This window comes from Genypterus blacodes, unplaced genomic scaffold, assembly GCF_046128005.1.
Source record: "Genypterus blacodes isolate CSIRO-AG114 ecotype Tasmania unplaced genomic scaffold, CSIRO-AGI_Gbla_v1 ptg000122l_1, whole genome shotgun sequence".
Taxonomy (NCBI): domain Eukaryota; kingdom Metazoa; phylum Chordata; class Actinopteri; order Ophidiiformes; family Ophidiidae; genus Genypterus; species Genypterus blacodes.
In genome coordinates this window covers 700,023-715,196 of record NW_027466925.1, presented here as the reverse complement: position 1 = coordinate 715,196, position 15,174 = coordinate 700,023, and the positions used below count along the sequence as shown (strand labels likewise).

Here is a 15,174-nt window from a genome sequence, read left to right as displayed (position 1 = left end):
TCTCAGCAGGATTTAGAAAAACTCATCCATGCATTTATCTTCAGTAGACTAAACTAGTGTAACGGGGTCTTTACAGGTCTACCTACAAAAAAGATCAGACAGCCGCCGCTGATCCAGAACGCTGCAGCTCGAGGCTTCACTAAGACCAAGAAAGTGGATCAGATCACTCCAGTTCTGAGGTCCTTACACTGGCTTTGTACTACTACTGCTGGTTTATAAATCACTGTATGGTTGAGGGCTAAAATACATGTCTGATCTTTTGCTAGATTAAGAACCATCCTGACCGCTCAGGTCGTCAGGTTTGGGTCTGCTTTCTTTCCCCAGAGTCAAAAGTAAGCATGGAGAAGCAGCATTCAGTATTTATGCCCCGCATATATGGAACAAACTCCCAGAAAACTGCAGGTTAGCTGCAACTCTCACATCTTTGAGATAAAGTCTTAACTAAAGACTTTTCTGTTTGACGCTGCCTTTAATTAAAAACAAAATCACACTGCACTGTAACTTACTGTAAGTCAAACCTAATTTTCCTGCTTTATTCTGTTTTAGCTTGTTTTAAACTCTTATGTTTTTAATAACTACTATTATTAAAGTGTCCTTTTAACTTAATTTAACTACCTGTTTTATTCTGTTTTAGTTTAGAACCCGGGGGCCTCTGCAGGGGTAAGCAAAATAGAAATAAAATAGAAATCCTTAGAGATAAGGTAACCTGTTTTATCCAGAAATTAGTGGAAATCTTTTGCGAGATAAGGTAACCCATCTTGTTTAAAATAAAAATAAAATAGAAATCCTTTGCGAGATAAGGTAACTGATCTTATTCAAAATAGAAATAAAATAGAAATCCTTTGCGAGATTAGGTCACCTGTTTTATTAACAACCACGGGGTAAACTATTTTTTATTTTCTTTACATTTTTTTGTTTTTAATTGTACTTAAGTGTCCTTTTTAGTTTAAATTTTCTTTAAAATGTTTTGTTTCATCTAAGTGTCCTTTTCTTTTCCTGATGCTTTTATTCTATTTTATTGTAAAGCACTTTGAATTGCCTTGCTGCTGAAATGTGCATTATGAATAAAATTGCCTTGCCTTGCCTTCTAATGAACCAATGAAGAAGTGCTGTAGTGGTCATAGGTTACTAAGAAGAAATAAGAGAAGAAGAGTGAGAAGAGAGACATTTTCTTCCAGCCGGACGCATGGATTAGCCCACTTAGCTAACACTGGAGTAGGGTAGCTAATTTACTCTTCTGGAAGGTTGGAGGACTTTGTTTAACCCAGTGAACTCAAAACCGTCGGAGCAACACAGAGGAGTTAAGTAAGAGGGAATGCTTCATTCTTCTGGCTGCAACACAGGACTTGGCAGCGAGGAGTCGCTAACCTCACCTCGTGGACATCAAGTGAGTTGGTTTTCGTTTGCTGGTGAGAAAGAACCACTACTATTTGCACACAAACGCTCCTCACCAGACCTGCAACGCACGTGTTTGGGACACTTGAGTGTGCCAGGTGATTTTAGGTTAAATAGAGGTTTTACTGGTCCTTTAATTCATTTATTGCTGTGGGAAGTTTCTTGAACTTGCATTAAGAATTTCTGGACTAAGACCTGATAAGAGGGTACATTTTAGTTGTTGTTGTTTATTGAGCGATTGTACGTAACAAATAATTGAAGAAATACATAAGAAAATCAGTTGCAGATCATGATTGAGAGCAGGAGAGTTTGATGTTCACCCATCAACCCTCAGTGAAATGTAAAATGTGATGACATCAGACTGTGGAAAAGTATCTATAGTCCTTTTGAAAAACCCTCAGGAGAGACAGTAAATTCCTACCCCCCATAATCTTAATGTAAATTCTTAACTGTAATATATTATTTAATGCTGGCTTTTGCACTTCTGGTTAGAGGCTATCTGCATTTTGTTGCTTGTACTTGTAACAGGCATTGACAATTAAGTTGAATCTAATCTAATCTAATCTAATCTTATTTTACCTATTTAAAGCTGTAAACCTCCCACACCCGTCAACGGGTTACAGCACAAATGATAAGAGGTTCAGCGTTTCTCCCATTTTCTCTCAGATGTGGACTAAAATAGGGGAAGATCTCAGTGTCACTGAAGGAACACCCAGTAAAGGAGTGGATGTGACTCTGAGCTGTGACGTCATAGAAGGAGACAAGTCCTTTGTCCTTATCCACAAACACCCCCACCCTGTCAGGTTTCTCGCTGAGGGTGAGGCCGACGGGTGGCTCAGCCATGGCTGCGTACTTGTCGTCATTATAATGTACAACCACCCAGTAACCTCCATCTGGGTTGAGAGAGAGTTTCCCTGTGCGTTTAGCGTTTCCTCTCGCCACCCCCATATCCCAGCCTGTCTTGTCTCCGGCCGCCACTTCCCAGTAGGACTTCCCAGAAACCAAACTGTTCACACCTAGGATACTGCCGTACAGGTCAAATCTCTCCAGAGTGTCAGACCCTTCCTGGCTCTCTCCTCCATCACTCACTTCTTTGCCGTCGGCAGAGAGGAGGAGTTGTCGATGTGCGGTGCTCGGGTCCAGCTTTACGTCCACTACAGATACAAAAAATATATATTGGAAGGACAGCCAACATGAAAAGTTCATATGCAGAAACGGATCGATGATTGTTGTTTTTCTACGAATGTGCCTCTGACTGTGCTTCATTCATAACATTTACAGGAAACCACAAATTCCACAAACACATCCTCAACTAATTAGAAATCAGCAATATCCTTATTACCCAGCGTTGAAAAATAATACCTAAATAATAAAAAAAAAATGGACAATAAAAAATATTGAGCCACGTACCTTCAAATCTGTGAAACCTCTTGAGTTCTGGTGGGTGAAAAAAAAAGCAATAGTTTATTGTGGTTTGTGACATACAGCTTGGATTTAACCTTTAAAATCAGACTCACCGACAGATGAGAGCTTTTCTAAATTCTGCTCAATTTGTTCCATCATGGTTGACGTTGTCACTCTCAGGCTACCAAAGGAGCAAGAAGTGTCGAAGGTCGCTGTCATCAGAGAAGGGGAAACCTGCACGAGGGACCATTTCAAAAACATTATATACAAATAAAGTATTTATATTAAACAGGTCAAAGTTTTTGTTGGTATGAGCTGCGGCTCCAAGGTTGAGGACTTCTTGATCGAGTTTGCCCAGGGCCCGGTTCCTTGGGTTAGGGGACTTGCCACTGGAAGTTGTCGCTGGTAAGTTGTCTTAATTGCCTATTAGGGGCACAAGGAATCTGTTCCATGACACAAATAATAAGTGACCGAATTGCATAGACTCACCTGAAAGTTTGTGTCCGAGTTGCTGATGGCCTTCATGAGTTTGTCGATTTCTTCCTGCAGTTGCTGCATGAGCTCTCATGCCTCTTTCTTTGCTTTAGCTTTCCTAACAAATGACGTGCCAGGTTAGGTCCTACCTCATCAAAATACAATCGACCGCCTGTGTTGGAGTTTAAAAGTTGACCAACCTCTCCTCGAGCCTCCTCCATGACTTTCATGGCGTCTGAAAACACGCTGTTGATCTCCAGCCATTGGTGGTCCAAATGGCACTAAAGGTGTGGGGAGCAAAAGTGTGGGCATGAAACAGCAAATTCAGAAACAAATATTTTACCCCACCCAACCAAAAATAACATTTGGCAGGTGCTGACCTTGAAGGCTTTCACAGAAGATTTGACTTCCGCCTTTTTTTGCTTTATCATCTGGAGTTTCAACTGCAGGTCTGCTGTGATTCTGTCTTGTCTTTCCTTTGAACGCATACAAGAAGGAACACAGACAACACAACAGATAATGGACGAATGAGTGACGGTTCATCTTCACAAACAGCGTGTTGGAGTGTGTCAGTCATCTGCCGTACCTGCCGATACTCAGAGGAACTGTCCACCTGCTGGGCCGCCTTTACTTTTTGGACCATGTTGTTGGATCGCTGCAGTGTATCAGAAACTGTAGGGATCAAGGATTTGTCACTGTTAACCACCGCCATTTTTCAGGAATGTTATTTTACTCACCATTTTGGACAAACAAATCATTTTTGTACATACATGATCTGAGCTCCTCCTTCTCCGTGGCAACTTGATTCGTTTGACTCGTTTCATTCTGTCAGGAAGGATTGATTATCAAGTGTAACAGCTGAATCATGAGACTAAACTACTGCATGAATTAGGATGCAACTGCTGGAACAAAGCATGAAATGTAATGCGATGACACTGGTTCTTCTTCACCATGCAGAATGTCCCAAATGGTCATTCATCTGCTGTACCTGCTGATCAGAGAAGTCAAGCGCCCGACGGACCACATGGAAGTTTGGGGGCATTTGGACAGAGTGCTGTGGTGTTTCAAACACTGTGAACAAATGAAGCTCCTTTAGTTTTCTGACTGATGTGTTATTTTCAGTTTTGAATACCATAAAAGGGTTAAACATACGTGATTCTCTTTTACTGTGGCCGCTGCAAAATCTGTTGGTGTACTGAAGCTTGGTAGACCCGAATCAGTCTTAACACCCTCCTTCTCATCAATGAGATGGAAGGTGTTTGGAAAGAGTGCTCCCTCCTTCAGCGTGCATCCCATCTTCCCCTGGTGAGTCCTCAGGCCCTGGTAAGTCGTCACTTTGGACCATCCGCAGTGGCAAACCTGGAAACTCAATTCTGGCAAGGGATCATCATTGGTTCCATGATGAGCTGTTGAAAATTCCAGTAAGGACTCAATAAACTAAAATGTAAATGAAACCTCATATACAGTGACCTCTAGTGGCAATGAGGTGATTTCTACTAGAGTTAGCAACTGGATGACAAGGGTTGTACCACTCACCTGCATTGAAAGGTGTGGAGACGTCATTCATTCCCAGTTCCCAAACTGAACTGTCAAAATTGAATGGTTTACTCTCAGGGATCCTCAATCTCTTCATTGTGCATCCCATCATCCCCTGGTGAGTCCTCAGGCCGTGGTACGTCGTCTCTTTGGACCAGCCGCAGTGGCAGACCTGGAGGCTGGTGTCTGGTAAGGGCTCTGCTGTGATGGGCAGTAGAATATTACAAGAAAGAGAATGATGCAACACTGGAAAGCTCAATAGCCTTATAACGAAACTTAAAACTCACATGAAGTGACCTGTGGTGACAATTAAGTGATCTCTTAAATATGTCACAACTGGGTATTGACAAAGTGCAGCACTCACTTCAATTTTACAGTAAGAAAAGATGGAGCCCCTTGATGTTTGTGTCATGTTGGTGTGTTTCCAGTGGATTGCGGCGGCAAAGGTTTGGACTACTCACCAGCCTTGATAGGGGAGTAGAGATCAAACTTTGGCAGCCCCAGATTGCCCTTAAGTGAACTGTTAAGACTCAAGTATTCACTCTGAGGGATACTCATTCCCTTTGCCGTGCATCCCATCTTCCCCTGGTGCGTCCTCAGGCCCTGGTAAGTCGTCGTTTTGGACCAGCCGCAGTGGCAAACCTGGAGGTTCATGTTTGATGTGCGTCTGCGTAAAATAAATGGTTTTCAACAAAGATACTTTTGGGAAAGCACTTGCCCCAATATTCTTCGACCAAATACTATCAAAGACATTCTGTCTGATCTGACACAGTGAGACTTTATATTTATTGTGCAGCAGAGCAAGAAAAGGTTGATTTAGTTCTCAAAAACATTGTTTTGCATTCATAAGACATGCATTCATGTCAGGTATTCTGTGTTATTATATTAGTAGTGCTGTTTAGGGGCTAATGCTCCGAGTGAACTGAGATTAGACAGAAATTCGTCGCCCTCCAGTGGTATATATGTAACATGGCAATGTGAGGGAGAACATTCATTCATCCACCAGTATTAATCCAGAAAAAACAAGATTTATGTAAATGAACATTATTTCAACTGAAATTAAGTAAAATAAGTCTGCTTCAAGTTAATTTCACTGACTACATGTTTTATCCTAGTCAAGAGTTAAGAGGAATTTCTATGGCTGTGGTTTATGAGTAACAAGAACTTCAAAAGGTAGACAAAGAACAGGAACACACCCAAATATGTAAATAACAGCTGGGAAAACAATCATATGTGTGTCATATGGCAGGCAGAAGTATAAGAACCTTGTTTGTCTTTCATTAAGCAAAATCAAAACGTATTTGTTTTTTAATGTCAGGCAAATAGTTAAAAAGTGAAATATCAGGTGATCACACACATACCTGTTAACCAGTTGTACTTCTACAAAAATTTTAAGTTAGGATAACACTGCTTAAATCACCTTTATGCTCTGAGTCAAATGATACATTCTATCTGAAATGAAGTGAGTTAAACTTCTAGCCAGATTTTAACAAAAGCCCAGTACTATATATTAATTGATTAATGACAGAACCCAGTCCCACACAGCAGCTCACCTTGTGCTCTTCCAGCCGATGCACTTCGACATCTGTCGGTTTACTATGAACTGACAGTTACTTTCAGTTTCATTTAATACAAAACACACACAAGGTGATAGGGACAGAAAGAGGCTCTTCCTGTTGATCACTTACCATTTACTGTGAAATATGTTCATCTGCTTGTTCTTTCATTATGATGCTCATGAACAAACAATATGTACTGGGTTTGATTCAGATTTGATGCATTTATTAGGATTATAGATCAATTTGCTTTGAGATATTAAACTTGATTACATACAAAATACACTGTAATGTACGGTGGCATAAACAGTAAATTGCATAGTAGGTAGGTGTATTGTAATTATTGAGTGATTACATTGAGTGAGAAACACAAAAACACAGATGTAAAAGATGTCGAGAAGAAGAAATTGATATCATAACATTGCCATATCCCCCAAATCCCTAAAACCTGCTCTTTTATTAGTCCATCCTACAATTTCTCCCATTTCACATTTCAATAAAGAAAATATCAGTTCACACAAAAATCATGCATATGTAATTATATTGTAAGCTTTTCCCCATATATAATAAATATACATAAATATATTTGACCTTTTCAACTTGTCATTCGCATCACCTTTCGCATGACTGTAAGGACTGTGCTTTCATGTATTTCCTGAACAGCCCAGGTTGGTAAAAGAATGCTAATTGTCTTGAGCTATTTGTACCCTTTCCAGAAAAATCCCCAAAAACTTGCATGTGTTTTGATTGTGTTTCTCAGCAGATAATGAGAGGTGCAGCATTTCTCCCATCTTCTCTCAGGTGTGGACTGAAATATGGCACGATCTCCCCATCGAATGTACACTTGGTAAAGGAGTAGATGTGACTCTGAGCATTGGCATCATAGAAAGAGACAATTCCTTCGTCATGATCCACAAACACCCCCACCTTCTGAGGCCTCTCGTTGACAGAGAGGTGGACGGGTTTGCTATCAGTGGCAGCATACTCTACGCTATCATAATGCACAAGAACCCAGAAACCTATCTCTGGGCTGAGAGAGAGTTTCCCCCTTCGGTTTGCGTTGACTCTTGCCACGCCCAGATCCCAGCCTGTCTTGTTTGCGACCTCCACCTCCCAGTACGACCTCCCACTGACCAAAGGGCTCCCACCCAGGATGCTGGCAAACAGATTGAATCTCTCCGGAGTGTCAGGCACTTCCTGGATCTCTCCCCTGTCCTTCACTTCTTTTCCATCCTCAGAAACGACAAGTTGTGCGTGTGAGGTGCTTGGGTCCAGCTTCACATCCACTGTAAACCATAAACAAAAAGTTATTCTGTGATCCAAACTCAAAACTTTCTGATATTTCTCAACATTAGCAGATCGGCCCACCTACCTCGAAACTTTGCAGCTCTCCTCAGTTCTGTAAATTGAAACAGCATTTAGCATTAGCAAATAAACCTGCACCTACAAAAACGCTTTTACCCCCTTTAACCTTCATAACTCATCTCTTACCAGTGGAGCTCAGCTCCTCCAGCTGGTGGTGAAGTTTGTCCATCATATTTGCTCTGATTTTTCTCATGGAGCCAAAGGAGAGCGAGGAGTCAAGAGCCACTTCTGTCCAGTCTCTGCTCTCCGGATAAGAAAGGGATGGGTATCTCTGAGAGACAAAGACAGAGAGGAGAAGAAGGTCATGCATGTATTCATGGGGACAAGTTGTCCCAATGCTCTGAGTTCTAGCTCACCTGCAGAAAAAGAAAGTGATCCTCTATAGCAGACAAGTGGTCCATCTCAGAGACGGTCCTCTCCAGCTGTCTGATGTCATCTTGCAACTCTTTCGTGAGCTCTTGTGCGTCTCTCTTCACAGCCCGTCTCCTGTCCTTCAGCGGCTTACAAGCAATAAGCATGGCTTCCTCCAACGTGGCGATGGCAGTTGCGAACACGTGCTCAGTCTCTTGCAACTCACTGTCCACCTGGTCCTAAAAATAAGGAAGATGGAAGACAATAAAGTAAAAACTGGGACTAATTGCTCATGAATCCTTCTAGGACATTGATGATCTTGGATATTAGTGGTGTTTGTTGCTCACCAGGCAGCTTTTGAGCGACGCATCAATCTCATCAAACTTCATCTTTCCAATTTCGATTTTCTGCATTAACTCATCCTTGATCTCACTGAGCTCATCCTGCAGGGAACAGAAACGGAATTCAATTTCTGCAAAATGCAAAAGGATTTAAATTCTCAGCTTTTTAAACAACAACAACTTGAAGCTACAGGGACTGATACCATGAATTTAAGTCACTTTTATTAGCCCGATACCACAGACAATGTCTCAAAGGGCTTTACAGGCCCACAACATCAGGGAAGTTCCCAAACCCGCCCAAAGCACTCTAGGAGAAAACCCTCATGAATAAGGAAAAAAAGGAAGAAACCTCGGGAGAGAGATTCCCCCTCCACACTGCTGGGTGTGCACTAGGAACTTCCATTGGGATTATACAAACTTTGTCCGGGTTGTATGTATACACGGTGTCTCACAGGGTCTCCTACATCATACCCACCTTCTTCTTAATACATTCATCTTCAGTGGAGACAATGACGCCACCTTCGATACAGCGAACACAAATACACTTGTGCCACTCCCTGTTGTACAGCTCGAGTGGGAGCCCATGACTCGGGCAGGCCCTCTCATCCAAGTTCTTCACAGGATTCACCAACTTGTGGCTCCTCAGCCTCTCGATAGAGTTATGATGCTCCAGGTGAGACGAGCAGTACGAGGCGGAACATGTGAGGCACGACTTCTCTGCCTTCGGCATTGTCCCGGTGCAAATGTCGCACACCACATCGTCCTCCTGCTGGTCATTTGTCCGAAATATAAACGAGGTAGCAGTTCCTGTGTGAACAGGAACACGTGATCATGAGTAAAATTGTGTTATCAGGGAAAGAATAATTAATTCAAGACAATCACTGGAAGCATTTCAAATCAACAGTTTGTGCAACATAGAAACACCTTGGTATAATCAGATCTAAGGTGTTGTCAGGCGTAATTAACAGCATAGGGAGGTGGTGAGTTACTCAAAGTCAAACAATGGTTACTAAGTAGCTGTTGTTCCCGTGGTTACCCTGGGAGTCGCACTGATTTAGAACAGCAGTCACTAGTCAGCGTTTAAAAAGTTTGACTTGTCTTCCTTGTACAACAACAACCAGCTGATGAGAAATAGAAAAGTTCATAAGCAAAAAGCAGATAATCACAATGATGATTAAAGAAATTCAAATACCAAATCTAACTTTGTTACTTACTAAAAAACAACATAATTTTTACCACTAAGGAGAATAGACATATCAGTTTTTGAAGAGCTAATTTATTATACACAAACCTTGTAATAAGTGTACTTTCAGGGGCTATAAATGTGAAATGTAAAACATACCCATTTCCATGTTGATGCTCCTTATTCTTGTCTCTGTCTGTCTGTTCTGCTCTGGCTCTGCTTTTGCTCTTTCCATCTTCCTCTTTTTATCCCTCCCTCTTTTGCTTCCAAACTTGCATTTCTGGTCGTCATTAACCCTTTTCTCATTAAGCATGTGATCGCATGCAAACGATTAAGCAGGTATGAATTGGTTGTGTTTGTACAACCGGTTTGTCACAGGGCTCTCAATAATAGGACTTGGATGGAATAACTTGTTTCCCTGGATTATCTATGGAATATTAATCCATTGTGGCACATATTTGCTCAATAATTTCACTGTGCTACTCGTCATTGTGCAAGTCTGCTTTAGCCCTTGTGTTTTGTGTACGGTCATGTTCTGTTCCCTGGCTTGTATTGTTTGCCTCGTTCTTGCTTTATTCTTCTTGTTTCCTGTTTAGTGTTTTCTGTTTTGTGCCTTGCCCCGCAGTTAGAGTAGGTTTCTGTTTTCCCCACATTCCCTGAGCCTCCTATGCACCCCCACCCTTAGCCTGCATTTCTAGTGTCCTTGTGTTTGCTATTTCTTGGCATGTTCTGTCATATTTAATCAGTTTTTCTATAACCTGTGTCGCTCTGCACTTGAGTCCTTCTCCTTGCACTTCCCTAGTAAAACACAACATGATGATTCAAACAGTCACATTTAACTTAAGTTAAATCCAGTAATAAATTAAACAGGGATTTGATCTCTGCCTCTTAGAATGCTGTGCTCAAGAGTCAAAGGGAAATCAAAGTTTTACTTTCAACAATTTATTACTCAGGAATAAATGATGACACACCGTTTGCCATAACATTTGACCAATCCTCATCTCATTAGCTCAGTGGTTTAAAATACTTCTAATACTAAAATCATAAAAAGGTTTAGGCCACGCTTGAACCTGCCCAGCTCACTGATACAGAACAGTGTTTAAGCTGCTGACCAAGCCTACTGAATGGACAATCAGAAACACTTTTCAGTGGCTATGCAATGGAATAATATTTGTAACAAAAACCATTCCTGCATTTGAGACACTCCTTACACAAACTTTGTCTCGCTTTCTATTTCTGTGTAAGTTTCTGTGGCAGTGTCACACCCTGCCAGTCACTTCCCCACATGCCTCATTCTGCTCTTCCTCATTGGACATTTGCCACCAAATGTGTATGCAAATCAACTGGTTGTGAGTGCTTCACACCTATATCAAACACGCCAAGCATTTCCTTTGAGCCTTTTCAGCTGCTGGAAAAATACCAATCACTTTGATTTGTATGTTGGGTGACGACATTCACGTCAAAGCAAAAGATCTCAAATTCAAACATGTTTTTATATTTTTATTTTGTCAGGTAAAAGCATAAATCAAGCAACGCACCGTCATGTTTTGTATTTGATTTTTTGAAGAGCTGCACATGCTAAGCTGGACTCTCCTCGATCATTTGCTAAACTTTACTCTTTTTCAATTATAATCTCATCTGAAGCAGTGTCCGCACAGGAGGCAGACGGGCCTAGTGAAGTCATCCAGGCAGATGTAGCACTTTGCATGTGCTGACATCTGTTGCAGAGGTTCGATTCTGTACTCCTCCTAGAGAGCCTGTCAAGGTGTTCCTGAGCAAGGCACTGAACCCCTGATGTGCAGGTTGGCTCCTTGACATAGTATGTCCCTGCCATCTGTGTGCGAACAGGTCAACGTCAAGCGCTTTGGAGTGAAGTGCTATGGAAAGTACAGCTCGGATACTACACAGGTGACTCGTGACAATATAAACCTGGTAACTCAGGGCCACACATACGTACATGAAACACCCACGAGAGTGAATGTGCCCCTCTACTAAGTATGAATCAGTCCAATCTGGAGCCCTCATCAAGCTTGGAACATAAACAAAAACTTATTTAATTGATAGTGAAATCCAAATACTAATCAATTAACTAAAAAAGTATTTTAAAAAAATGTTATGATTCGGTAGATGTTGTTGGTGCTGAACTGTCATGAACAGAAACTTTGCCACGACATCTGTCATTCTGTGTAATGCATCACGTTTTTGTTTTTGATTTCTCTAATTGTGTTTGTGGGACGGGAGAGGGGTGTGGTTTGTGAGTATAATGGATCTGTCACACCTACTGTATGCCTTCTGGGAAGCAAACACTGTGACACACTACTTGATTATGAAACCCTGCAGCACTTACTGGGTGCTTGTACGCCCATAAACATGATAAAGCAGGCCTATTTTTCTTACAAAGATAAAGAATAACGCTGACTCTGCAGCAAATAAGTCCTTTTATTTTGATGAGGAAAGGGTATATGGACACGTATGAGAAGAACATCGCGTTCAGGATAAAAGACAGAATGGTTTACAGTTGACGGCTGTGTAACTGCACTTGTGTTTGGAGTCACTGTATCAGAAGGAGCATTCTGCAAACGGAACATCAGAAATTCATGTTAATGGCACTTGAAAGGTATAAACTCAATCAAAACTAATCACAACACAATCAACACTGTGTGTTTGAAGTACTGCACTCCAGGGGGCGCTACAATGCGCCATAGATTAGTTTTGTTACTGAAATCAATGCAGTGAATGAAGTGTTAAGGCCCCTACAGAATGAATGCTACAAAACAATCATAAGTATTGTGATGAGTGTCAGGTTGTGACTGGCCACAGACATCCTGCATCAATTTCTATCAGTGTCAGAAATTTCGCATCAAGCTCTCGAGCGTCCTAATATTCACCAAGCATTTGTTGCACAATCTGGCATCACACCTTAAAACAAAGGGTTTCCTTCTCCTGTTTCACATAGTGTGATGTGCAATGAACTGATATGGTAGCTGTTATTGCATGAATTATAGGAGGCACTAAGTCAATAAAGTCTCAAAACAGACAAGTCCGAAGTCCTATAAATACACAGAAAACAGCATTCTTCAAGGAAGAAGGAAAAAGGGTGATTTTCATTCTGAGGGCTTTTCCAGTTTGGTTTATCCCTTAGCTTTGCTTGTTTGGGCTTTTCTCGTTCACGGGGCAGATCACCATCGTGTCAGACGCTTTATCGCAGCAGTACAAGTAGAAGAACGGAACAATCTTCTCTGCCAATGCGTCTTTGAACGTGTAGATGTGGGTCCGAGCCCTTACGTCATAAAACGACAACTGCCCCTCCTCATAGTCCAGGAATACACCCACTCGTCTGGGCTTGGGGTCGATGGGCAGCAGCAATGGAGGCGAAGTCGACACCCGGTAGCCTTGGCCTTTCTTCATGGCCAGCGCCCAGTAGCCCTGGGTGGTGCTCACAGAGATTCTCCCCTTTCTGTTGACAGAGCTCCTTGCCACACCCAGATACCAGTCGTCCTTTTCCCCCACCTGGACCTCCCAGTAATGTCGCCCCGAGGTGAAACAGTCGCGGCCTAGGACGATGACGACTGTGTCAAAGCGATCGGGGTGGTCCGGCAGGTCCTGCCACGCCCCCAGGTGCCTCACTTGACGCCGGTCCTGAGAAAGCTGCAGCCACGGGTTGGCTGTGTCAGGGTCCAAGGTCAAATCAACTAAAAATGGCACAACAAAAAGTATCAAATTTCTATACAAATGTGATGCAGAGAGAGAAATGTACATAATAGTTACCTGCATGTTTTGTAATCTTTTTGATTTCTGAAAGGCAAAGAGAAAAATTCATCCTTGAACTGTATGTTCAGCTTTGCATCAAAGGTGACACGTGTGACCTTTTTGGGAAATCCTACCGCTATCCGCCAGTTTGTCGACCATTTTGTTTAACGTCGATTGCAGTTTGAACACGGCTCTCCTGATGATGCCAACGCACATGTCGGTGGGGACACTGGTCGCAGTCCAGTCTTTGACAGGTGGGGGAACGCAAAGGGCTGGAAAGCTCTACGGAAACAAACAATACAAACATTGCTAGAACTCAGACAGCAAAACGCCTCATCTCTGTCTGAACACACCCTGAGATGAAGGGAAAAGCTCTGTGGTTCACCTTCAGGAAGTGAATGTGGTCGGCGCGAGCCACATTCTCCAATTCCGTGTTCCTTCTCTTCAGCTCGGCGACTTCCTGCACCAGCTCAGCGATGAGACCCTGGGCCCGCCTCTCAGTCTGCCGCTGCTTCTCCTCTATGGCCACATGGAGCTCGGCCTGAGTCCTCTGGATGGAGCAAATCAACTCAGAGAAGACCCGTGCACTGTCTTCAATCTCTCTCTGGGCACTTGACTGGAATTATAAAGTGATGATGGCGTGATGAAAAGGGTGAGGAAATGCACGTTTACAGTGATTGGTGCTTTAACGTGTATGCAAACACAATAACTGTTTTCTGCACAACCCCATCAGGACTCACTTTGTTGAGCTCCATGCAGTGTTTGACCTCTTCCACCTTCTTCTCTCTGTCCTGGATCATCTGCTTAACTTCTATTTCCGTCCTCTTCAGCTGAGCCTGCACAAGCAAGGTGACGAAGTGCGTAAAAACAAATAAGACAAAGCCTGTAAGAGATGTTGCTCAAACTTTCACAACATTCTCACCTTTTTCTCTATCCATTCTCTCTCCACAGGGACGGTGTAATGCCCCCGGTGGTCTGTTTCTGTACACAGGACGCACACACATGTCTGATCCTTCTTACAGAACAGCTCCAGGAGCCTCTCATGCTTCGGACACATCCTGTCCTCCATGTTGGCGACAGGCTCCATCAGCTTGTGCTTGGTGAACCTGGCGGTGTGAGACTTCAGGTGCTCTTCGCAGTAGGAGGTCAAACACACCAGGCAGGACTTGACCGCTTTGGGCCTGTCCTCCCCCATACACACATCGCACAGGACTTCCTCCCACTGAGAAGGAGAGGGTGAAGAAGAAGGAGTAGAAGAAGGGGAAGGTGGTAGAGTGGAGGTTTGTGGAGGTGATGTTTGCGGACCCTGAGGTGCAGCTTGAACTGATGTCCTGAACAATGGATGTGTAAGTTCTGGAGTTGATGGCAGAAGACATGGAGACATCAGAAATGGTGCATCCTCTGGTAGCGCCATAGAGCGCTTCTTCTCTGTTGGTTTCTCCTTTGACCCCTCTGTCTTTCTCTTGTCTTTCTCCAGAAGCCTCTCCTTATCCTCTTTCTTCTTCCTCTCCATCTCCTCTTTCTCCACCTCCTCCTCCTTGTTCCCCTTTGCTTCCTGCTGCTGCTCTGTGTTTCTCACCCTGATCTCTTTAAACTGTTCTGCGATTTCCCTCAAAACAGTGTTGATGCTGATCTCGGGTCTTTTGTAGAAGGACTTCTTGCACATAGGACACTGGTACAAGGGGCTGGTTTTCCAGTATCCCAGGATGCAGCTCTGGCAGAAGTTGTGGCCACACGGGATGGACACTGGGTTGGTGAACACGTCTAGACAGATGGAGCAGTGCACCTGCTCTTCAGAAAGGTTTCCACCTGTGGCCAT

General features: G+C 42.9%; 3 protein-coding genes across 4 annotated transcripts; all 3 read right to left on the bottom strand.

Annotated features, from left to right (window-relative positions):
* Positions 1-1,591: 1,591 nt before the first annotated feature.
* LOC143010319 (pyrin-like) lies at positions 1,592-3,410 on the bottom strand. 2 transcript variants are annotated; one of them, XM_076162594.1, is made up of 4 exons: positions 3,289-3,410; positions 2,913-3,033; positions 2,806-2,832; positions 1,592-2,549 (listed from the first exon to the last, which is right to left on the bottom strand). In XM_076162594.1, exons 1-4 carry the CDS (start codon positions 3,355-3,357, stop codon positions 2,005-2,007), a joined length of 762 nt encoding a protein of 253 aa, XP_076018709.1. In that variant the 5' UTR covers positions 3,358-3,410; the 3' UTR covers positions 1,592-2,004. The 2 variants fall into 2 exon arrangements, with proteins under 2 accessions (XP_076018709.1, XP_076018710.1); XM_076162595.1 differs by lacking the exon at positions 2,806-2,832.
* LOC143010250 (uncharacterized) lies at positions 3,383-6,398 on the bottom strand. Its single transcript, XM_076162480.1, has 10 exons — positions 6,363-6,398; positions 5,271-5,476; positions 4,810-5,010; positions 4,422-4,646; positions 4,262-4,344; positions 4,044-4,098; positions 3,860-3,945; positions 3,654-3,749; positions 3,474-3,554; positions 3,383-3,391 (listed from the first exon to the last, which is right to left on the bottom strand). The coding sequence occupies exons 1-10, from the start codon at positions 6,392-6,394 to the stop codon at positions 3,383-3,385; spliced, it is 1,074 nt and encodes a 357-aa protein (XP_076018595.1). The 5' UTR covers positions 6,395-6,398.
* Positions 6,399-6,422: 24 nt separating this feature from the next.
* On the bottom strand, positions 6,423-15,174 carry LOC143010249 (uncharacterized). The gene is made up of 14 exons (XM_076162479.1): positions 14,921-15,174; positions 14,278-14,686; positions 14,096-14,191; positions 13,741-13,971; positions 13,490-13,637; positions 13,374-13,400; positions 12,754-13,297; positions 9,765-9,901; positions 8,898-9,229; positions 8,429-8,524; positions 8,087-8,320; positions 7,857-8,001; positions 7,738-7,764; positions 6,423-7,651 (listed from the first exon to the last, which is right to left on the bottom strand). The coding sequence occupies exons 1-14, from the start codon at positions 15,172-15,174 to the stop codon at positions 7,122-7,124; spliced, it is 3,210 nt and encodes a 1,069-aa protein (XP_076018594.1). The 3' UTR covers positions 6,423-7,121.